This window comes from Nannospalax galili, unplaced genomic scaffold, assembly GCF_000622305.1.
Source record: "Nannospalax galili isolate Female #2095 unplaced genomic scaffold, S.galili_v1.0 scaffold485, whole genome shotgun sequence".
Lineage (NCBI taxonomy): Eukaryota > Metazoa > Chordata > Mammalia > Rodentia > Spalacidae > Nannospalax > Nannospalax galili.
Genome location: NW_008354534.1, coordinates 445,845 through 470,238, shown reverse-complemented (window position 1 = coordinate 470,238; position 24,394 = coordinate 445,845). Strand labels below are relative to the sequence as shown.

At 48.6% G+C, this 24,394-nt stretch overlaps 1 protein-coding gene across 1 annotated transcript; it reads right to left on the bottom strand.

Annotated features, from left to right (window-relative positions):
• Positions 1 to 4,733: 4,733 nt before the first annotated feature.
• Itih3 (inter-alpha-trypsin inhibitor heavy chain 3) lies at positions 4,734 to 18,863 on the bottom strand. The gene is made up of 22 exons (XM_008851812.3): positions 18,686 to 18,863; positions 18,013 to 18,033; positions 16,930 to 17,096; positions 16,746 to 16,850; positions 16,369 to 16,531; positions 15,530 to 15,643; positions 14,929 to 15,054; positions 14,564 to 14,680; positions 14,118 to 14,286; positions 13,472 to 13,597; positions 13,076 to 13,257; positions 11,947 to 12,132; positions 11,645 to 11,784; positions 10,740 to 10,894; positions 10,105 to 10,107; positions 9,119 to 9,151; positions 8,828 to 8,863; positions 8,575 to 8,688; positions 7,962 to 8,166; positions 6,074 to 6,246; positions 5,769 to 5,880; positions 4,734 to 4,978 (listed from the first exon to the last, which is right to left on the bottom strand). The coding sequence occupies exons 1-22, from the start codon at positions 18,776 to 18,778 to the stop codon at positions 4,849 to 4,851; spliced, it is 2,670 nt and encodes an 889-aa protein (XP_008850034.1). The 5' UTR covers positions 18,779 to 18,863; the 3' UTR covers positions 4,734 to 4,848.
• Positions 18,864 to 24,394: the final 5,531 nt, after the last annotated feature.

Genomic DNA, 24,394 nt, shown 5'->3' with positions numbered 1-24,394 from the left:
CCAGTGAGGGCACCAGAGCTGGAGAACACTCTCTAGGGACAGACTTCTGGCTACTCTCTAGCTGCCTGGACCAGCTTTGCCTCATAAGAGTAAACTGGAATGGACTATGGTGTGATTTTTGTTCTTCCTGAAGAGATGTGGACACATGTCTGTTCACCCCAGAGAGGGCACCAATGACAGACCTAAGAAGAAATTTCACCCAACTGTAGCTTGGTGAACCAGTGAGTTTATTGGGGTACTTAGAGAAGCATAGTGAGGGGTTGCTTACAAGAGCATGGGTGACTCGAAGGCAACTGCATCACCAGCATGGATGGTGACCCTCAAAGGTCACATCTCTGGGAGCAGAAGAGACGCTCAGCAGTTAAGAGAGCTTGCTGCTCTTGCAGAGTACCAGAGTAGCATTCCCAGCACCCACATTGGGTGGCTCACAGCCACCTGTAACTCCAGTTCCAGGATCCAGCACCCTCTTTTGGCCTCTGCTGGCACCTGCACATGTGCACATACACACATACACACATCTGTACACATGTGCACATACACATGAAAGAAAGAGAAAGAGAGAAAGAAAGAAAGAAAGAAAGAAAGAAAAAGAAAGAAAGAAAAAAGAAAGAGAGGAAGGAAGGAAGGAAGGAAGGAAGGAAGGAAGGAAGGAAGGAAGGAAGGAAGTCAGTCTGCATCCCTGGCACTCCTTGCCCAACTTGTGGGCGGTTCCACCAGTGTTTCCTCTCCCCAGCAGTTTAACCTTGGGAAGGTCCCTTGTAAACTTTGTCACTTTCTGAGCTTCCAGAGCCTTATCTGCTCCCTCTTCTCTCCAGGAGGAATGTCTCCACTCTGAGGAAATAAATACATAACACCAGGACAGGTCAACTCCATGCTTTTTCATTTTGGGGGCCCTTTGCAGTGGGATTGGCCTTAGTTTGATCTTCACAACAAGGAACAGCCTGTCTGCCCAATGTCTGATTAAATAAATAAATAAATAAATAAATAAATAAATAAATAAATAAAAATAAATAAATAAATATAGCAGGAGGCCTCCAAAGATGGCGCGGACCCAGAGCCCTGGGATTCAGCGAGAATTCACTAACTTCTAGGTCTGCAAATAGCCCGCCAAAAGGAGCCCACGCCTCCATACCCTGCTTGGGAGCTCAGTGACTGCTAACAGACTGCGTGGTGCGGACCAATCAGAAAACGATATGCTGACTAAAGAGACTTGGGGGCGGAGAAAAGGGAAATATAAGGCCTGCCCCCTCCTGCAGCACCTTGCCTGGTGCTTGCTTTTACCAGACTCCCGGGGTCTGTGTGTCGTTACTCTGCGCCTCTTGCCCCCCACCAATCGGCAGGGGACCCGACCCAGGTCAGGATCTTCACAGCTGGCCTGAGGAGAACCCACAACAAACAAACAAACAAACAAACAAACAAATAAATAAATAAATAGTAGCACTGGAAGGTCAAGAAGACAGAGGTGAGGCCCAGCCCCAAGAGGCAAACAGGAGCCTATTCCCAGAAAGCTTTTGTCTGAAGAGTGACTAGGGTCCTCAACTCTTAAGTCCTGTGTTGTTTGTTGAAGGTCTCTTCTCCTCTGTATACCATAGAATTAAGGACCCTGAAGGTACTATCCAAAGCATTTATTGTCTTTTTGAGACAGGGTCTCCTTGTAGGCCCAACTGGCCTAAAACTTGCTATGTAGACCAGGCTGGCCTCAGACTCATAAAGATCTGCCTGCTTCTGCCTCCTGAGTGCTGGGAATAAAGGCATGGCATTGGCCACACTTGACTTAAAGCATATTTTAGAAGTATGTATTATAGTTGGCCCTTTGAACCCAGAGGTCCTGCATGTATAGAATCAACCAACCATGGATTGAAAATATTCCAAAAAAATTGCATGTGTACTGAACATGCACAGACACTTTCCTCGTCCGTATTCCTTGAACAGTACAGTAAAACTTTATATAGCAATGTATTCAGTGTTATAAGTAATCTAGAATTTGAAGAGCACAGGAGGCTGTGAACACCGCACTGTTGTGAACACTACACTGTGTGAATACTACACTATTTTATATATATGGACTTAAACATTCATGAACTTTGTATCCTTAGGGGGGTCATTGAACCAATCCCCTGTAGATACCAAGGGCAGCTGGGCTCTACTTATGTCTAGGGAAGAAAAGAATACAATCCATAGCTTACAAATAGATAACACAAAGAGAATAAAGCCAAAGACCATGGGTATGAGGGTAAAAGAAGAGCAGGCAGTAGGACAGTTAAATCACAGACACAGGGTGGGCAAGCTGTAGAGGAACTGATCACACAGCTTTGCTCTGAGCTTCCTGGCAGCCAGGATAAAGCATAAAGTGCACTCACTAGCCTGTTAGGGAAAACAGATCAGAGCATCAGAGAACTATTCTTTGCCACCTCTTGAGCTATGGAGGGTATTTACTGAATGAGTCTTTCTAGAGGAGTGAGAGATCAGGTCAGTGGGGGTTAGGGGAGGTTCTAGCAGGTTTGTCCAACATAAAGGAACACTCATTTTGTACTGCTGATCCTCTGCCCAGCCTCCTTGATAGGTGGAGGACTCCAGCCTCTTTGAATGTCACCCTGAGAAGCTCAGGAAAGACTGCTATGAGACAAGAGAGTAGCCTAGGGCTAGGGGCTTGCTGTGGGGCTAGCAAGAGACATTTAAGGACAGGTAAACTTGCCCAAACCAAGCTCTCCACTCCCGGAAAGCTACCTGGGCCTGGCCGCAGAATCAGTGCAACAGCAATGCAGTTGTGCTGTGAACAGTTGAAAGCAGGTTCATGTTTTTCCGCTCTTCTATTCACTAGGGACTTTCCAGCTCCTGCCTGCACCAAGAATCATGAGCCAAGAACCATGGTTACATTGGGCACTGTTTTAGTTCTGTGTTTTGTTGCTATGATGAAATATCTTGACAAAAGCAACTTAAGGGAGAAAAAATGGTTTATTTGGCTTATGATTCCAGGTTGCAGTCCATTACTGTGGTGAAGTCAAGGCCACATTACATCCACAGTGAGAGCAGAGAATAGTGTGAGTGATTCATGCTGGTGCCCAGCTCCCACTCTCTTTCTCAGTCCAAGGCCCTACCAATGAAATACTGGAGTCTTTCTCTAGGAACCTCTCTTTGCCTCCCTATCCCACCCCAGATTTGTTGGGAGAGCAAGCGGTCACCATGAAGTGACTGGAGGATCTCAGAGAGGCTTGGCCTTGCTGAAGGCAAACTTGGATGGCTGTGCAAATGGAAACTGTATTACAAACTCTGTGCTGCAGATCCTGACCTAGGGTGTGTCTATCTGCTGAATCAGGATGGGTAGTTGAGTGGATGGATGACTGGATGGATGACTGGATGGATGAATGGTTGAATGGATGGATACATGGATGGATGGATGGATGGATGGATGGATGGATGAATAGTTGAATAGATAGGTAGATATTTTAGATCTGGAGTGTCCCCCAAAACCCATGTGTTCAAGACTTGGATACCAGCTTGTGGCACTATTATGAAATAGTAGAACTTTTAGAATATTGGGTTTAGTGGAAGGAACCTGGGTCAATTGAGGACCATGCCCTTGAAGGGGATAATGGAACTCTGGATATTTTTTTTCTCTGTCTCTCTGTCTCTGTCTCTCTCTCTCCTCTCCCTTTTCTCCTCTCTCCTCTCTTCCTCCTTCTCTTTCTCTGTTTTTGAGATAGGGCCTCATAGAGCCCAAGCTGGTCTTGAACTCCTGATCCTTCTGCCTCCACCTGAAAAGTGATGGGATTACAAGAATGTGCCATCATTTTTATCAGGTTCTATTTTTCCTCCTCCTCCTTCATTTTTTAACTTTTCATTTGTTCGAGATAGGGTCTTAAATGTGCCCAGGGTGGCTAGCAACTCTCTAGGCTGACCCCAATCCTCCTGCTTCCCAACTGCTCACATTAGAAACATGTGCTGCCACCCTGACCGTAGCTCCCTTTGTCCTTCTTGACCACCATAAGGTAGACAGACTTCCTCTGATACATACTGCCATCTTGTGTATCATGCCACTGCATGCCCATGCTGACTGGTCAAACAGCTAGAGGTAGAATTCTCTGACACTGTGAGCCAAAATGAATTTTTCCTCCTGTTATGATATAAATGTGAAAGACCCCCATAGACTCCTGTGTTTGAACACTTAGTGGCATTGTTTTGGAAGGCTGTGGAAACTTTAAGAGGTCTAGCTGAAGCAAGTAGGTCACTAGGGGGTAGGCCTTACTAAGCTATATAGCACAGCCTGGTTTCTAACCCCCTGATCCACAGAGATGTGAGAAAGCCAGACTGCAAATTCCTACTACCTTGGGCCAAGCTGGTCCCAGCTGCCATGCCTACCCCATGATGGTCTGTACTCTCTCAAACTATGGGCCAAAATAAAGCCTTCCTCCTGTAAGTTGCTTCTTGTCATAGTGATAGGAAAAGTAAGGCGCTCTGAGCCATGTTGCCTGACTTAAGGCATTCCTGGACTCTGAGCAGCATGCGGCCCTTCCTCACTTCTTAGAGCCTCTTTGCCCCAGAGTCAATTCTGGATTAATTTTCTTCTCACATCATCCCCAAGGTGTTACCCCAACCAATTCTGTCCCACAACTGTCTTAATTAAGAGGCCAGGAAGTTGCCTTCCTCCCAGCCATCCCCTCCCTTAATTAAGCTCTCGGGCCAACTGCCTGTTCTAAAGTAATGGCTCACGAGGCACACAAAGGCAGCAGCGCCTGGTTTCCATGCTTGGCTTTATTGTCCAGTTCCTTCCCACAGGCTCCATCCTGTGCCCCTGTTCCAGATACCAGGCAAGCTGACTTCCATTTCAGCAGCAGCTGTCATGTTTATTCAGAACAGACTGGGGACAATATAGTCAGTGTGGACACCGTCAATTAGCCCTTCCCCATTGTTATGGACAAACCAGCAGGTGACTTTCGTGCCAACTCTGACATCCTTTCTGAAATCTTTCTGGGAGCCCCTGGGAGAAAAGAGAGAGAGGGAAGCTGTAATGCATGGGGTAAACAAAGTGGGTGTGAGCATCATGGGCCTAAGGTTGAGCAAAGCTGGGAACTGGGAAGTTCTTTTGTGGCCGTTGCAGTGCTAGGACTTGATTCAGAGCCTCATGTATTCCAGGCAAGTCCTTTGTCACTGAGCTATATCCCTGCCACCAGCCCCTGAAATTTGGATTATTTTGTTGTGTTGACTTGCTTTTTTATTTGCTTTTGTTTTTGAGAAAGGGTCTCAAGTAACCCAGGCTGGCCTTGAACTTGCTGTACAGCCAAGGACCTTCATGTCTCCACTCTCCAAGTGCTAAGATTACAGGCACGTGCCACCATGCCAGCTTAAAGTTGAAAATTTGAATTCTTTGGTAAAAAATGAGGTCACATTGGGGCTAGAGAGGTGGCTGTTCTTGCAGAGGACCTGGGTTTGGTTCCCAGCACCTACATGGTGGCTAACAACCATCTGTAACTTCAGTTCCAAGGGATCCAACACCCTCTTATGGCCTCTGCAGGCACTGCACACACACATGCATTTACATACATGCAGGTAAAGCACTCATATACATATTTAAAAAAGAATGAGGCCACATGGTGACTCTTTCTAGGGAGCTAGGTTTGGGCTATTAGGAAGAGCCTAGAAGGGCCAAACCTCAAAAAGAAACAGGGATAGCCCACAGAAAATAAGAATCCACCAAGCAAGACACCATGACAGAGAGGGCTCTTTCCTCCTGTCTTGTTACTGGGGAGGATGAGGGTATGCCCCCTCACCTTGTGACCGTCAATCGATGGTTCTTCACCACTATTGTGGCATCTGGCTTTGTGGGGTCAGAGCCTGGGTGGATGTCAGACACTTCAAAGTCAAAGGGATGGAAGAATTGCCCTGGGAATGAACATATTAAACACTATCAGCCCCTAGCCATTGCCATGGGTAACGTGGTCACTGACCTTTCAGGGTTGATGCGATTGCTAAAGGGGCTTGTTTTGGCCTGGGTATAAGGTGAATAGATGGCTTTGTACTTATCTTTCCCATGCTGCCATGTGACTAAACAGCCTTCAATTTGAGCATTACATACCCAGCAACCCATGCGTCTGTGCTGACATCCGGTGGCTGTCTACCACGTAGAACCCTAGGAAGTCTTGGTGAACTGGATGTTTCTTCCAAACCTGATGCAAGACAATCACGAAGCTAACCCCATCTCCAAAGGAGACCACCATATTCTTCTTCCTGTTGATTGTTACAGACAGCCTAGGAAAGAAGAGGTAAGGGCAGTGAGGCCCAGTGGTCCTGGAACTGGCCATCTTGGGCAGTTGAGCCAGGCCTTCCAGGTACATGACAGCTGAAGGCACACAGACACCAAACACTACTAGTTCAGGAGTGTTTGGAAGAGGCTACTTCATCCATGTTGTCTTCCACTGAGTGTACCTCGCTCATCTGTGAGCAAGAAAGAGGCTATCTTGGGAGCCCAGAGGCCTGGGACCAACCCCAGCTCAGCCACTGGCTTCTGTGTGACCTAGAGCAGGTTGTATCCATCTCTTAGCCTCAGGCAGAGTAGTACTGCTGCCCTGCCCCCCAAGCTCTCGGGGTTCCGAAGACATAGAAAATACTAAGGAGCTTCAGAACTAACAGTCAGCAAGAGGAGTTGTAAATGGGGATTGACACTTAATCAAGCCCTCCTTCCTCCCTCCCACCTTCCCTCCCTTCTTTCCTGCTTATTTTATTATTTTTTTAATTATGTGTATGGCGGATGGGTATATGCATGTGTTTACAGGGCCTGTGGAGGCCAGAGGTGTCAGATCCCACTGAAGCGGGAGGTTACAGTGGTTGTGAGCAGTCCAACATAGATACTGGGAACTGAACTCAGGTCCTCTTATAAAAGCAGTATATTCTCATGGGGCTGGAGAGATGGCTCAGTAGTTAAGAACACTGGCTGTTCTTACAGAAGACCAGGTTCAAATCCCAGCACCCACATGGCAGCTGACAACTGTCTGTAACTCCAGTTCCAGGGGATCTGACAGCCTCTTCTGTCTTCCGAGGGCATTGCATGACATGGGTGCACTTACCTGTATGCAGGCAATATACTCACACACATAAATAAAAATAAATAAGATATATTTTTAAAAAGGCAATATATTCTCTTAATCACTAAGCTGTCTTTCCAGACCCTTATTTATTTTTAATTAATTGATATTTTTTTGAGATAGGGTTTTACTATGTAGCCCTTGTTAACTTGGAACTTCTCATGTAACCCAGGCTGGCCTGGAATTTATGGTAATTCTCCTGCTTCTGCCTCCTAAATGCTGGGATTATAGATATGTACCATCATACCCAACCTTCCTTTCTGTTTAGAGATGAGGTCTTGTAGGAACCAGAAAGATGGCTTAGTAGGTAAAAGTGCTTGCTACAATAGCCTGATGATCCGAGTTCAATCCCCAGAACCCATGTAACCTACATAAAAGTGGAAAGAGAGAACTGACTCCACAAAGTTGTCCTCTGACCTCCATACATAGGCTGTGGCATGTGTAACACCCCCCCGCACATATCATGCACCCACACATATGCATAATAATACATCAAAGTTTGATAGATGGGGTTTTGCTGTTTTGCTGTTGCCCAGGCTGGTCTTGAATTCCTGGGATCAAGCAGCCCTTCGACTTAGCCTCTGAAGCAGCTGAACTACATGTGTGCACCGCTGCACCTGACCTCCATCTAATGCTTCATCCAGCCAGGGCTTCCCTCAAAGTAAGTCCTGTACATTGCCCAGCTACAAACTTTGGCTCTAACAGGAATCCCAGGGTTCATTGGGGATCCCCTATGATCATCCTTCAGTGGTGACTGAACTGAGACCAATCTCTCCTGAGATTTCTGTAAATAGTCTGTCCTACAATTGCTTCAAATCCCTCCTGAATTTCTCTAGCTCCTCAGGTGGCAGCTTCCCTTGGAAATACAGTTGGAGCACCTACCCAACCCGAGTGGCCATGATTGTGTCCAGCCAACTGAAAGTGCTCCGTTCATCCCCATTCCACAGGGTGATCTTATCCGTGGTCACCTCAATCCGGAAGTCCATCTGAGCATTGGCAATGCCCAGTTTGCCAAAGTAAGTCTTCCTGGTCTTGGAATCAGGGCTAATGCCCTTGTCTCCAATGATCTTCCCATTAACAGTGAGGCCTGCCAGAGGGATGGGACAGGAAAGGAGACCAGTGAGGTCCTCTGAGCCAGGCTGGCCTTCCCCTTTAGCCACATGCTGATGGGGAGCAGAGACAGGGCTCCAAGCAAAGACCAGAGTTTTGGAGCTCAACCCTGTCCTAGAAACTTCAGGTCTGGGATAGAATGGGATATTATGGATCTGCCCCTTGCCTGGGCCATGGAATATTGTGAGAAGAAAAACTGCTCCCCAGATGCAGGGTAGTCCCATATCTCTACCTCTCTCTAATAGCACTGGGGGCTCAGTGAGTCCCCCACATCCCACCTGCATATGAAGATGGATGTGCTACTGGACAGAGTGAGGTGTACCTGGTTCATGAACCCACCTGGGCACTCAGGCGCTGCCATAAGAACCCTAGTTTATAGCCCCACCTGTGACTGGGTCCTGAATGAGATTCAGCACAGTGCCTGGATCCTCATCAATGTTGAAGCAGAGGGCATCGTCTTTTTCTGGAACTTGGATGATGAAGTGGGGGTCCCCATCCACTGAGGGCACATCAGAGAATGGGCTGGTTCCAAGAGACTCTCACTGTACCAGGAGCCTCCCCCGGCCTCCTGGCCCTGTGGACTGGAGCAGTGCACCCAGTTCACTGAGCCCTGATCAAGGAGGAGCCAAGGAACTCACCATAATAGTAAGGTGTTTGAGGAGGCTGGTAGCTGGCTACAGAGCAAAGAAAAACAAGGTTGAAATAAGTAATCTGTCCTGAGGTGGGCTGGGACTCCCACCCTTGGTTTGGCCTATACCCCTCCCCTTTTGACTCTCAAATGACTTCATTCCCTCCATCCCCTCCAACACCACCCAACTTCCCTAGGACACCTGGTCTATCTTCCAGAAGCTGATTCAGGAAATACCACAAAAGGGAGCAGGGCAAGGGAGAGCTCTAGATGGTAGGCAAGGGTGGCAGTGTATACTCACTCATGTAGGCCGTGGAGGGGATCACAGAGTTCGCTAGTAGGAAGCCAAAGGACAATCATGAACTTTGGTCAGGAGGCTCCCTCCTCCCAACCTTCTGCTTTCTGCCTGTCTGGAGGCTACTGGTCCCCATTAGGGCCCTAACATTGGCAGGCATGCCCAGGCAATCCCTTTACAGGGCTTGTGGTAGTAGGGTATCATTTTAATGCCAGGGGTACAACATTTGATGTAGCTAAATGCAAACCTGTCAAGTCACCAACCTCTCCTTTATGAGTAATGTTCACAGATTTCTGCCCCTACCTTTGGACTCTTCAGCCCCTAGTTGGGATAGGGTGAGATCCACAGTGGCCTAATGTATATGTGCTCCTTAGAGATGCAGACAAGCAGCTTGGGAGAGACTGAGGAGGCCTTGCCCACTGGTACTAGACTGGAGGTGTATGAGATTTCAATTTTAAAGTGAGAGAAATGCGGGGAAGCAACTTTCAGCATGGGCACTGGATCCAAACTGCCTAGGCTTATGTCCCAGATTAGTTACTGCCTGAGTCCTCTCTGTACCTCTATTCTTTCACTAGAAAGTGGGAGTCATGGGGCTGGAGACATGGCTCAGGGGTTAAAAGCACTGGCTGCCCTTACAGAGGACCTGGGTTCAGTTCCCAGCACCCATGTGGCAACTATCAATCATCCGTAACTCCAGTTCCAGGAGTTCTTCATGACACAGGTGCATTTGCATACAGGTGGGCAATACACTCATTCACGTAAAATAAAACTAAGAAATTTTTTAAAAATTTTAAGTGAGAATCATAAAGAACTCCTGTGGAGGGTCACTGAGGGTCATGACACTTATGTAATTATTATCCCTTCTTAGGACAAGGAAGCCATCCTCAACAAAATGAGTAGGAGCCCCAAGGCTCAGAGGAGCAAGTCTGAAGGGCCTCTTCAGCCTGTCTCAACTCCCTCCCTCCCTCCCATGATGCCCACCTAAAGCTTACCTTCTAAAATGCAGGCGCATCAAGGGAGGAAGAGGAGAAATGCATTAGAAAATTCAGACCATTGATCAGGGCCGTTGCAACCAATGAGAGTTGTCCATGCCAACTAACAGCTAGCTAGCTTTGTCCCCACAGAATGTCCCCTAGAACCAAGAACTCCTAGAAGCCAGGGACCTAGCAGAGACCAGCTCTTCCCCCCCGTCCCATGCTTCTCAGTGCCAAGCTCCCCATGAAGTTGTCATGGTATTTGGGGTTCCCCTAGTGAGTCAACTCTGGGGTTTGCTTGAGAAATCATGAGCTCAGCCTCCTCCAGCTCTGAGGGCCTCTTTTTCTCACAATTTCCAGCCCCCCAGTAGCTTGTTCCAGGTCTAACTTTGGGGTTAGATGTGCTTTTTCTTGTCTAGCCTAGTCCTGTGCTACAGCCAAAGTCCCTTCTTTGACATGGCCCTGAGCAGTGTTCCCCCTTGGCTCACACCCACTGTCCCTGCTAACTGCTTTGCTCTCACCATACCCCTTTAGATGCCTTCAAACCCGCCCTACTTGAAAGGTCTGATATTACCAGTTTGACCTTTCTTTGGCTCCCAGGGTCCAGGGTCTAGAGGGAAGCCTCCAGGATCTGGCCTCTGCTCTCTGCCTACCTTCCCCAGGCTTATCAGCAATGGCTGCCTGGTTCTCATTGTCCTCAGGCTTGGTCACCACCATGGAGGTCAGTGGAGTCACAAAATTGTACTTGAGGGATAGCTCCAGGGCCTGGGCTGTGAGGTTCTCCTTCTCCTCACCATAGGCATTCTTACTGTAAGGAGGAACAGCTTAGAGGGTCAGTCCAGAGAACAGTGTCCTGTGTGCCTTCTGTGCGCAGCTCCCCAGACCAGACCAGGAATCCCAGGGGCAGCTAGGGAACCCCCACTGTGCTCATCGTCTCCCAGGGTGGAATCCACTGGGGCCCAGAATAAAAACACTTTTCCAGCTTCCCAGGGCACCTGAACAGACTTTCCTCTCTAGGCTTCAGTTCCCTCACCCATAAAAGACAAGAGACTTGAAATGGCCACTGTGATCATCACTGTGAGTGCCTGTGTACCAAGCACTCGGTGAGTGTCAGATCCTGCCGGGGCTTTACAGCCTTGTCCTTCCTAAAGGAATGCTGGCAATCGCCCTCTCAAGAGTGCCCAGCTCCACCTCTGGGTGCTGAGGCTTAAGCCCCAGGTGTCAAGTTATTCAGCCTCCCCACCATTGAGTTGTGCTGGGTGTAGGGAACAGGTACTGATCTCTTCCCTGTCTTTGAGGCACTCTTGAGTCACCAGCCTTGGTAGTCCTTGCCTGCTTGGGATAATGAATAGGAAGTGGAACACTTGGAAACATTTCCTTAGCTGGACCGAGAAGAGGGCAGAGTGGCAAAAATGGGCATGGGGGTCCTTTCCTCAGTGTATAAGTATCTTACTCATGTGGCCCTGCTCAGAGCACAGAGCAGGAGCAGACACAGGTGGGTGCTAGGCATCCAGGTTCCCAGCGCTAACCCCACAAAGGGAGGGGTGGGCCAAGTCACCGTTTCTCCAATAGCTGCTCAATAGTGAGGTAAGCCCAGAGCCGCTCAATGTAGTTCCCAAAGATGTAGCCTTGCTCCTTCAAAGCTGCCTCCATCTCCTTCATGTCCACCTCCTCTGTGAAGGTCAGGTCGTTCATGGCCTGGGCAGGGAATGGAGCAAATGAGGGACTCGAAAACTGGAACATAGAACTGGGTAGGCCAGGCTCAAGAGGATGACACTCCTGGACCATCAGCCTTGATACAGGGCCCATTTCTGCTGACTCTTCATTCCCAGCACACCCCAGGCCTTCGCTCCCACTCACCCCATGGCCCTTCACATCTGCCTTAAAGTTGTTCATGTCCCTGTCCACAAGGCGCCCGGCTACAACAATCTCAGAGCCATCATAGAAGTGGGGGTAATTGTTCTTGGTGAGGTCCTGGATGGCATTCTCTGGATACTCCACCTCCACACTTGTCAATAGTGGATTAGCCACCTCCTCATAGAAGCCCTGTAGATCAAATCAGGGACCTGTTCATCTCAGACCCCAGACCAGACATAGAAAGGTCCAGGACCAACACTGCTATGTGGCATCTAGTCCTCCAGGACTGGACTAGTCCTGTCCCGGATTTTCACTTCTAAATGACCCTGACTATGCCCTGGAGTCTAGGAGGGCTCTTGCTGTCTCCCAACCCTTTAGAGATCAGAGAGACTAGAAGGAACATACAACATTCTTGGCACAGAACTCTCAATAAAGAAATTCTAGAGAAAGTGATGAGGATCAGACAAAGGGGAAAAGGGCCCTGGGGTCCCCTCGCAGAGATGGAGGTGCTGACACCCAACTGTGGGAAGCAACTAAGCCCAGCAGATCAAAAGGTGAGACACACAGTTACATTTGAATAGCAGATATTTTAAAAACATTATTTTAGTATAAGAATGTTATGGGTTGAACTGTGCACTGTATTCTCAAAGCTCACATGTGGTCCTAATCCTCACAGTGCAACCTTATTTGGAGGTGGAATCTTTACAAAAATAATCCAATGATGTCATGAAGTTGGGCACTAATCCAATATGACTTGGGTTTTGTAAAAAGAGGAAACTGGATACAGACACACAATGAGGGAACACACTGGAAGGCCCAAGGAGAAGACGACCATGACAAGATAAAGAGGGAGTCCTAAGCAGACCCTTCCCTCCCTGCCCTCAGAAGGGAACCAACACACTGACACCTTGATCTCCAGCTTGTAACTTCCAAGACTAACACAAGTGTTTCTGATGTTTAAGCTACCCAGTCAGTGGTAATGTCTCCTGTTATGACCGGCCTAGAAATATCCTATGTAATTTTTTGGCGTAAAAAGTATTCATAGTTTCTGACACCTGAAGTTGTCACACAGTGGAGTGGCTGCCTGAGAAATAAATGCTTCATTCCCAGAAGTGTGCAAGGCGGAGCGTACATGTAACTGCAAGTCAGCATCCGAGTCTTCATAAATGCGCCGGGCAAACCCATTGTTCTCCAGGGCCATAGTATCCAGGAAATTATAATTCAGATTGTCACCAAAGCCCAGGTTGTACAAAGGGAACTTGTCCCCGATGGCATTCCTGACATTCTCCCGGATCTTCTCTGGTCTGCTCTCACCTGCAAAAGTGGTGTTCGTTGCTGGGAACCATCTGCACTGGCTCTGTCTGGGGAGATCTGACTCTTGTACATGCACAACTGGTAGGGAGCCTGGCAAGGAAGGCATGTGTCTACTCTCCAAGTGGTTGGGGACCCCAGGATGAGCTGTCCAAGGTCTTGTAGTGAGCCAGGTACAGAGTCACTCACCTTGGATCAGAGCCCCCCTCTCCCTCACCAGTATTGGCATCCCCATCTGTCAACATGATAACAATAGAGGTGCTCCTCTCAGGAACAAGTTTCTCCTCCCGGGCCTTGTTCAGCATACTGATGCCCCTCAGCAGTCCATCATTGATGTTGGTCACTGTGACACAGAGAGACAGAACACTGGGAGGGTGTCCTCAGGGTGCCAGGGTACGAGGCTGTTGGAGTGAAGGAGGTTGTGGCACCAGACTCTGCTCTTGTGCAAGGACCATATGGGCTTGTACATAGATGTACATAGTGAACACGGCATGAAGAATGAACAGTGTAGGCTTTCACACGGGCATCAAAGGGGTGCCAGGAAGGTCCCAGCAACTGATTGTAGCAATTTGGCCAGGTGGGATCACTGGGAGTGGAAGGAGGCAGTATAGATGTCATTTGTGATTTTCCAGAGAAAACAAGGTCTCTGTGGCTTTATTGTGCTGAGACTTAAGGGGCACTAGGATCATGGGTTAGAAACACAAAAAAGTGTTTCCCAGGCCAAAGAGCAGATACCCTGATATTCTGTCTTCAAGCCTAAGGACCACCTCTACTCCCTGGAGAGGCAGGAAGGAGCCAACAAGCTAGCCCATGTGGAGGGATGAACTGGTAGGGTATGCATCTGTCCCCCTCCCTGCTCTTACTTCCTTGATCTTTAATGCTCCTCACAAATGCCCTGGCCTCCTTGAGATTATCAGGCGTGGCTTGAACTAAGTGGTCTTTCCAGGTGGTCACATCACCACTGAACAGAATGAAATTCAGGTAGTCCTCCTCTTTCATATCTTCCAGAATTTTGAGAAGAGCGTCCCTGGTCTCGGGGAAAGAGATGAACAGACCAGAAGCTGAAGCAGCAGTGGGCCAGGCTTCTTCCCAACCCAGGCTGGCAGCAGAGTCCCTACCATTCCCTAAAAATAAGCAGTGCCCAAGCCCCAAACCCCTGTGAAAGTGGGCAAAGGCTTTGAGTCTTATATTCTACTTCCCCCTCTTTCACTAAAAATACTAGCATTTGCCACTTTTAAAAAAGAATCTCTTCCTCCCCACACTCCTCCACCCCAATGCTGCCTTGTATAGCTGGGGAGAGGGGGCAAACCTGCTGCATTTTCCGACCATACATGGAGCCGCTGACATCAATCACAAAGACTATGTTCTTAGGCACCACTGGAAGGCCTTGCGGTGCAAAGAAGTGCACGAAGTAGCCATTGACTATCTGGAAAGGTGGGAGAGAAATGGAGGCCATTGTCTGTTTTAACATCACATTGGCCCCTCTTGCAGGTAGACGTCAACATTTGCCACTGAAGGGAAAAGTATCCCTTTCCCACCTCTAAGAGGTGCTGTGAAAGGCTCTGGAGTGGAAGATGGAGGGGATGTTATTGGATGCTACAGCCTCTCTGGACACTAGCCCTCTCCCTATCATGATGGAGAATTGGTGAACCCGGTGGAGCCATCGGCTGGTACCTGCACATTGGCTGGAGATTCTCTGTTCACATCATAGGTGATGGTGAAGTCCCCATTGAGGAGGGAGTCTGTACAGGTTGGGCATGAGCGCTGTTGGTCTAGGCTGGGCTTGAAAGACACACGGCCCTGAGGAGAGGAGGGAGGGCTTTGCTCAGCTTGGCTGAGGCTGTCCACTGGCAGACAAGGGTGAGTTCTCAAGTGGGCAGAGGTGAAGATCTGGTATGCTGTGAGATGCCAGGTTCCTATGAACAAAGCTGCTCTCATGCCCCATCTTTCTGAATACCTCTCATCCCTAGGTGTCAGGATCTGCTTGGGGAAAGTAATTCATTCTCTCTCTCTCTCTCTCTCTCTCTCTCTCTCTCTCTGTCTCTCTGTCTCTGTCTCTGTCTCTGTCTCTCTCTTCCTATGGCCAGTCAGTAGCACAGTAGCAGCCCCCTGCCTCCATCATTCTCCTTGGTGACCCAGCTGGAGAAGAAGAAAGGCAGTATTATAGACCGACACCTCCTCTACGCTTGTATCAGCAAACCAGGGGCTTCAGACCTGTCCTACTGCAGTCAGTGTTCTCCCCCTGCACCCCAGATCCCAGGGGTATCTATACCACCTTTTTCCCTGAGAAGGACTTGGTGAGGGCACTTCCCAGGAGGTCATTGGTGATGAACGAGGCCTCAGCATCTAGCATACTGATGCCCTGGGGCTCGAAGATGTGTGCATCAATCTGGAATGACCAAATGAAGGCGATGTGACACAGGGACAGTTCAGAGGTCAGCTTCTGGGACACAGCTAAGGGGATGACAAGGATCTTTGATGACATGGAGACACTCAAGGACAAACTGAGGTCCCCTGGGAAAGTGATCACAGGGACTGTTAAAAGGATATGGTGAGCCAGGGGTGGTGGCGCACACCTTTAATCCCAGCACTCAGGAGGCAGAGGCAGGCAGATCTCTGTGAGTTCGAGGCCAGCCTGGTCTACATAGCAAGTTTCAGGCTAGGTGGGGCTACTGGGAGACCCTGTCTCAAAAAGACCAAGAGAAAAAAAAAAAAAAGAGGATATGGTGGCCCAAAGCATTTCTATCATCTGTCTACCATTACTCCCAAGTTCCACAACTACAGAGTTTCTTTCAGCTTTTAGCCTTGGAGTTGGTAAAATGCCTATGGACCAATTGCAAGCATTTCAGAAGCACTTTGTAGTACAGCTCCCAAGGGTCACAGCACCACTGCCTCCTCCCCTTGGCTCTCGGTTGCTGTAGCTAGAGCCACTGTGCTTCCTCCAACCCTCCATAGCCAAGTGGAGGGGCCAGAACTTGGAGGCACATTTTGACTCCTCACTGAGATTTGCCTTGTCTCTGCCATACACACACACACACACACACACACCCAGCTCCACCTCCCTTCCCCAGACCCTCTGCAAAGCCAGCAGAGGATGCAGGAATGGTTGGTTACCTCAAAGTGTCTGACCAGTTGTTTGGGCTGGACCTTGAGGTACATCTCATATTTGCCCTTGTGCCTCTTGAGCAGCTCCTCGTAGGTTAGCTCAAAGGTGACCTTACTGCCTGCGGCCACATTGACTGACACTGTGAATTTCTCCAGCTTCCTCCCAGAGGCCCTAAATGGGATGCAGTACAGAGCCTAGCACAAAGACTGCAGGAGCCATCCTTCCTCAGCCCTGGATTCAAGTCCCAGTTCTTTGATTAGAAACCTCTCTATTTATTCTGATCTTTGATTGCCTTAAAATGGGGTAGTGCCGGGAAAGGGCACACAGTCCGCTATAACAATAATCATAGGTGTTGCCTCCCTCAAAGCCAGAGGTCCACACTTACTTGACCAAGCCAGCTGTCTTGCCCTGTGACACAGCCTTTTCATACTGCTTCTTGGCAACTTCCTTTTCCTTGATGTTCCCAGGGTAGATGACACCATCGATGGTCCTGCAGATTAGGAGTTTAGGGTCACACTGAGCCAGAGAGCCCTCTGGAGCTCAGAGCCAGCAGCTATGGTGGCACCCACAAGGTAAAGTTGGTGATGAAGGCGGTCTTGGGCAGCTGCACATCAAAGGAAACCTCCTTGGCTTTGTCTGCACGGTTGACAGCCCTTGTAGTGACAACATTGTGAGCAAAGCGGGAGGTCACCTTGCAGCTGATCTTGGTACTGTAGACTTCAATGCCGTCGACCACCTGAGAGAGAGATGGGTGAGGATCACCAGGAGGTAATCAGCCAGACTTCACCCTGAAAAACTCCATCTTCAATCTGGCTGCTTCCCCTTGCAAATGCTCCCTTTGTGAGTTCTGGAGCCCTGCAGTCCCCCTGGTCACCCACATTGGAAGTCTGGCCAGTGTCCTTGGTTCCACATTCAGTTGGCCACTGCAGTGCGGATGCATGTTGCACCTCCTGACAGCGTAATCTTAACAGCTGTAACCAGTGAGAGCTGGTAAAGACTCAGGTCTGATCCTGCCCCTTTTCAAGTAAAGCCTTTCCAGGCCTCCCTTTGAACTCTGAAGAGTTTCCTGACACGAGGCTCCTCTTGGAGAGTCCCGGCTCTCCATTTGTCCTGAGCTCCAGCCATGCCCAGAGCTCTACTTCCATCATCTTCCCTTGGCTCTTCCTATATATCTTTCTCCCAGAATTCTCTCTCCCCGACAAAGTCAGCCCACCTTCTGTGTCCTTTGGTGTTATCTGGTTCTTTTCCTGAATAGACACCTCCTTTCCTGTGCCAGGTCCCCAAACAACCTCTCTCCAACAAGGGTGATAGACCAAGGGAAGCTGGGTTAAATAAGGATCTAAAGATGCTTTGTGTGTGTGGTCGGGTGTTAGAGTGGGGTGGGTGACAGGCTGCTTTACTGTATGCACCCAACCCTATACACAGGGTCAAGTGCACTTGAAAGGAGGGGATGACTGATAGATGCCCTCCCACAGAGCTGGAAGACTGTGGCCCAAGGGTCTTCTATCATGAAGAGCTCTTCTGGAATATTGCCATGAGCTGTTTTCCAGCTGTGAAGATGCTGCCCTTAACATCCCGCACCTTCAGAGGTTGGGCAACCAGCTCCATTCTGTGCTTCCCCACCCAGCCCCAGTCCCAGTGGAAGTTCTCACCCCTTCTGGGAGGCTCCGTTTCTGTAAAAACAAATAAAAGCAGGTCAAGGCCATGGACTGGGAGCAGGTTCTGGGCTAAAGCCAGGAATCAGAGGTTTCTCTACACACACACACACACACACACACATGTTGAGGGGCCTCTAGACATAGGACCTTCTCAGGCCATGTGTTAAAAAAGAACTGGGATGGAGATTTTGAGATCCATCCAGAAAGGGGCAGGTTATCAATGGAGCAGGCCAGGAGAATTAGACTCAGAGCTGTCTCACTTTCCATAAGCTCCAACTCACTCTGCCTCTCACTCTATTCTTCCAGAACACCCTACCCACCCATCCATCGGACTCAGCATTTTGTAGTGTCTTCTACATCTGCTGAAGACTTTGGCCTTCATAACCCTCAGTGAGGAGAGTTCATAGTGCTGTCATAGTGCTATGACAGGTCATTTGACAGGTGGGGAAACTGAGGCCTGGGAGTTTGAAGAGCCTTGCTCTGAGTTAGACAGCAGGCTACTATAGCTCTTAGCTGGAACAGGTTCTCCAGGGTCCGGCACTGTCCCAGCAACACAATGCCTAGCCCTCAGATTCCACTTCACCTCATTCACAGAACTTGCTGAGTGTGAAGCTTTCTGTCTGCTTGACTCCCAAGGCCCTGATGTCAAAGAGGGGGCTAGACTTACCCCAAGCAGTCGAAGGGGACTTCTCGGAAAGCCAGAGGTCTCCAAGCCAAAGAACAGAGTCAAAACAAGGCAGGGCCACCACACAAACGCCATTGCTGAGCACACAGGTCTGACCTGCTTTCCTTATATGAGCTAGCCCAGTGTTTTCCAAGCAGGGTCAGTGACCTACACTATGGGGCCAGAGCAGCCGAGGCGGGTAGCTCCTCCGGGAAGAGGGGAAGTGAAGTAATGACCTAGTGTGTCCGTATGAAAAGGGCCTGATGGGTACAGTAAACAATGTTGGGGCTTCATCCTGTCAGGCTATGGACTGGAGGTCCCTGGGAAAGCAGAAGCTATGCGAAAAAAGTGACCTCCCCCCACACACCAGGCCTCCCTGGTGTGGAGATGGTGTGAGCTGCATTTAGAAGCTGACATTTCCATATCCAGGGCTCAGGGCTTTTGTCTTCACCACTCATGTGGCTTCTGGTCTGGGCCTAGATCCCAGCATTAACCCTTGAAAGGCAGGCAGCCTCAGGCTGGATACCCATAGCTGAGCTCGTTACCTGCTGTGGCTCCTGCTGTGGCTCCCTAGGACCCATGAAGAGGACAGATCCCAAGTCCTGTAACTTAGCTCTCTGGGATTTGGCCTCAAATTTCTTTTCTGAGCTTACTCTCCTCCACTGGTATGCCTGTTTTTCACTGTAGAATCACCTCCTTCTATCAGCCCAAAGGCCTTGGCTCTAGAACAGTCTCTCTCTCTCTCTCTCTCTCTCTCTCTCTCTCTCTCTCTCTCCTCTCTCTCTCTCTTTCTCCCCCCCCTTCTCCTCCTCCTCTTCCTCCTCAGCTTTGGATGGCTCTCAGACCTATCAAGTCCTATCCATATCACCATTCACAGCATGATGGCTTTTTAAAAAAAGTATTTAATTTAATTAGGGGTGTGCGTGTCTGTGTGAGGGTATGTGCATGTGTGTGGCTATAGGTACCCATGCCTGGCATGCGTGCTGGGACCCTCTGGTCCTCTGCAAGAGCAGCATGAGCTCTTAACCACTGAGCCATCTCTCCAGCCCCAGCAGCAGGCTCTCTGAGTGTTCCTCTTACTGCCTTACATTGAGCTCATGTGATCAGATCCAACTGTCCCCGCCTGGAGAGACAGGCCATATTATACCTCCTTCTGTGCTTCCTGTCAGGGCCTTGGCATTTCAGAAGAAAGACCAGTCTCTGCACAAGAGCTGAGACCTCCTGAGCCACACCACAGTCCTGCCAGTCCCTGGCCTCTTCAGGGCAGCTGCTGCTTGCCTGCCTTGCCATGAGTTTTCTGAGCATCCTTCATGGTCCACTGCTGAGTAGAGTAGTCAAGGACACCTAGCCCAGAACTGCTGCCTTATGGATGGTGTCCTGCCCTTGTCTGGAAGCCCTGAGCTTGACTACCAGATCTCAGAGAGCCATCTACAGAGAGAAGGCAGACAGCAGAAGTTGTGAGATAAACACAGAAAGTCTTGCCCTACTGTTTGGAAGTACCAGGAGACACAGCAACGGCAGAGCTGCCAAGTTGGCAAAGATGGTAGAATGACAGGTGCCACTGCTGAGACCCAGCTAGGTGGTACCTGCTCTAAGGCCTCTTGAGTACTATGCAGCTCTTATTGTAGCAAGTGCCACAGTTGCTGCAAGAGACCAAACCCAGAAGCTGCCAACACCTGGAATTGGAGAGAAGACCCCTCAGAACTGCAGCCAGGCCTCTTTCCTGGCTCTGGGGATATCCCAGTCACATGGCTGTTTTCAGCACCTGTGCCTGCTAGCCCCTGGGAGGCTGAGGTTGGGTCAGGACTGCTGTCCTGTTTCCCAGTGGCTCCTCCTCATGGCCCACAGCTACCTGTGAAGTCTCATCCTTCCTCTTTCATTTGGACCACTGCCTCCTCCCCAGCCACTTGGAGTTTGGGGAGAACAGCAGCTCAAAATAGGGATTTTGTGGCTGCTTAAGAGGGATAGCCAAGAATTTGGAGGAAACTCATCATACAAAAATAGAATTATAAAAAATGTAAGAGATAAGTTGGGCTTGGTGGCATATGCCTTTAATCCCAGCACTTGGGAGGCAGAGGCAGGTGGATCTTTCTGAGTTCAAGGCCAGTCTTGTCTACATAGTGAGTTCCAGGCCAGCTGGGGATACAGGGAGACCCTGTCTCAAAAAGACAAAAAAAAAAGGGTAAGAGATACTGGGGGGAGGGGCTAGAGAGATGTCTCAGAGGTTAAGAACACTGGCTGCTCTCCCAGAGGACCTGGTTTGGTTCCCAACACCCACATGCCAGCAAACAACTGTCCGTAACTCCAGTTCCAAGGGAACCAAATGGCCTCTTCTGACCTCCATGGGCATTGCATGACACAAGTGCATTACATACATGCAGGCAATACACTCATACACATAAAATAAAAATAATAAATAAAATATTTCCTTAAATGAGAGATACTTGACTGTGCATACTTCAAATATAGGACTTGAAGCAATGGAGCAGGAACTGACCTGGAAGCCTTCTAACTGGCTGGGCTATCATAATGCTAGAAGGTGATATGCAAACTGCCAAGGGAGAAAAAGAATCAATGGTCCAGCCCAACCCCAAAACCTAATAACCATAACAACTGGCATGGCAAACTGCCTCTATTGGTACAGTAGTGGCACTGTTATCTGGGGGGTCATCAACAGCTATCTAATTGGACTTAAAGCCCTCTCAATGGGAGTGAACTCATGGGTGGCACTGTAAACTCAGCCAAATACACATGGCAGGAGAGGACATAAACCTTGGAGAAAGCCCTCTTTTATATCTCCTGACAAATGAAATTTCTTACTACATGCTAAATATTGATCCTTACATTTACAGACAAGCATATGGTATGCCACTCATCAAAGAAGCCTCTTTTTGCAACCGATGAAGGCTACTGCAGAATTGCACACCCGGTCAGACACAGAGAACATATGTCTGAGAGATGCTCAGTACTAGGTGACACATCTCTAGTTGAACCCCTACAACTAAGGCTCATGGAACACAGCAGAACAAGGTGTAGAAAGAAAAGTAATGCACGCCCCAACTCTCACCAGTAAAGCTTCCTTATACAAGAATGCTTTGCACACAGAAGGGTACAGCTGACTGCGGAGTATAGGATGGGACTCCTTTATGGAACCTCACCCAACCATGGCTCAGGGACCATTGTAGAAGAGGGGGCAAAAAGATTGTAAGAGCCAGGGCTGCTTCATGAACACAGGGAAGCAGAGGCTTCCAGGCCACTGGAAGCTTGTACATGTGAACTTGTGGCAATGGTGGCATCAAGCACAGGACCCATGCCAACTCAATTAAACAAGGGCCCAGAGGGGAGGAAAGAAATGGGTGTTGGGCTGGCACTAGACTGAGAACTATTGGAGGCTGATTGCTACTGTGAGGGACAGTATGCCTTACATATGATCTCTGGATGGATGAATTTGCACTAAAGGACATGTGGGTACAAATGTTTGACTGAATAGGATTTAACATGTATGTCAGAATGTATGAGGTCCAGTGGGGAATATGAGAGGGGGGTCTAAATTTGATTAAGAAATGTTGAATGAAATTACAAAAGCTCAATTAAAAAAAGAGATACTTGGGGCCGGGCATGGTGGCGCAGGCCTTTAATCCCAGCACTTGGGAGGCAGAGGGAGGCGGATCTCTGTGAGTTCAAGGCCACCCTGGTCTATGTAGTGAGTTCCAGGACGGGGCTAGAGAGAGACTCTGTCTCAAAAAGACCAAAAAAAAAAAAAAAAAAAGAGAGAGATACTTGGGCTTATTCCACACCTATTCTTCAGAAGGAGATGAGGCCCCAAAACCTTGAGCAAGGCATTGACCAGGCTGACCCAGCTAGTTGACAGTCCCACTCTCCCTTGAGAAACTCAGAAAGCCTTTGAAGGTAAATTGATCTCTGAGCCCTCTAATGACCCCCACAGCTTACTGTTGAGGAGCTCTGTGTTCCCAGACCTGGAAGAGCCTTTGACCTCAGCATCTATGTGTTAATTGTGAACTTGATTGGATCTAGAATCACTGAAGAGATAAGCCTCTGGGCATGGTCATGAGGGATTATCTGATCAGAATAAGTGAAATGGGACTACCCACCCTAAATGTGAATGGTACCATTCCATGGGCTGGAGTCCTGGACTGAGTATAAAGGGGAAAGTGAACTAAGCACAAGAATTCATGGCTCTCTGCTTCCTGTCTGTGAATGTAATGTGACCAGCCACCTCCTGCTCCTCCTGTCACCCCTTCCCTGACATGATAGACCGTATTTCTTAGAACTGTAAGCCAAAATAAACCCTTTTTGTCTTAAATTGCTTTTGTTGAGGAATTTTATCATAGCAACAGAAATGGAAGATAACAAAGCTGAGAAAAGCGTGGTTTCAAGGAGAACAAGGACTACTGGGAACTGGGCAACAGGTCATTCAGGCTGTATTCTAGCAAAGAATCTGGCTGCACTCTGTGTCCTGAAGACTTGAATGAGACTGAATGCAGGTATGATGGACTAATTTGGTGGAGGACATTTAGGCTGTGATGTGGTTATTTTTCACCATTCTTATCCAGTTCTCCAGTTAAAAAGAACAACAAATAAGGCAGAAAGATTTTTTAAAAAAGCAATTTGTCAAGGCAAAGAGCTCAAGCATGTTAAATGTTGCAGCCAAGGCACCTGCTGAAGCCGACAAAAAAAAAAAAAAAAAAAAAAAAGAGGGCTGCAGTCCTTAAAGAGGAGCCTCATTCTCTGCAGCGAGACAAAAGGAAAGATGCCGTGAGGGTGAGCAAGACCCTACTCATCAAAGGCTCCAATAAATGCCACAGTAGGGGTTTCCCGCTTCTAGACAGCCACTGTCTAGGGAAATATTTTACCAGGGTCAGCACACAGAGACTACTACACCTGTAGTCCGAGGAGGCCAGGCCCTACCCTGAGCTGGCAGCAGAACTTGGCAATGTTGGCTACATACTTGTTTTGCATGCATGAAAGATTTAAGATTGAGGGAATCATGGGGTCTTGCACCACACTTCCAGAGAGCTGCTGCAGTCTGGTAATGTGCGGAAAGATCAGAGTCCCTGCCAAGAGGCCCAGAGAGACTACTGGGTAAAGCTCTGAGGGTGAAGCCTAAGCTGCTATGGAGATGCCAGATCAGGGAACATTCACCAAGGAAAGCTGGATGCATGAAGTCAAGCTGGCCCAAGACAGGCTATGTGTGCTGCAGGCCACAGAGCTGGAGAGGCACGGCTACCTAGATCTTTTAGAGCCCAGATGATTCCATCATGAACTCTAGATGCTAGACATGTAGCAGCAGGATTTGTGCTTTACCTGCTTAGTCTCAATCTTGCTTTGGCCTGATCTTTCCTTGATATGCCCCATTCTCCCTTTTGTGGAAAGAGAATGTTTATTCTGTGCCATTGTATATCGGACATATGCACCTTGTTTTTTTGTTTGTTTTTTATGGAGGCTCACAGTTAAGCCACTGCTTTGAGTCTCAGAAAACACTTTGAACGTATAGTGTTGAAACTGTTAAAGACTATGGGGACTTTTGAAGTTGTATTGATGCATTTTGTGTTGAGATCACCATGAGTCCTTGGGGACCAGGGGTAGAAGGTTATGACTTAAAAGTAATATGTTTAGGTGTCAAGTTGTCAAGGGGTCAACTTGTGATGATTAATATTGATTGTGAACCCCACAGGATCTAGAATCACTGAA

Excerpts from the sequence above, each read along its gene's own strand:
- Itih3 (XM_008851812.3), bottom strand. The coding sequence starts at position 18,778 with ATGGCGTTTGTGTGGTGGCCCTGCCTTGTTTTGACTCTGTTCTTTGGC. Across the intron at positions 17,097-18,012 it reads AACGGAGCCTCCCAGAAGGG|GTGGTCGACGGCATTGAAGT; the intron begins GTGAGAACTTCC and ends TCTCTCTCTCAG. Across the intron at positions 12,133-13,075 it reads ATGCTGACTTGCAGTTACAT|GGCTTCTATGAGGAGGTGGC; the intron begins GTACGCTCCGCC and ends TTTGATCTACAG.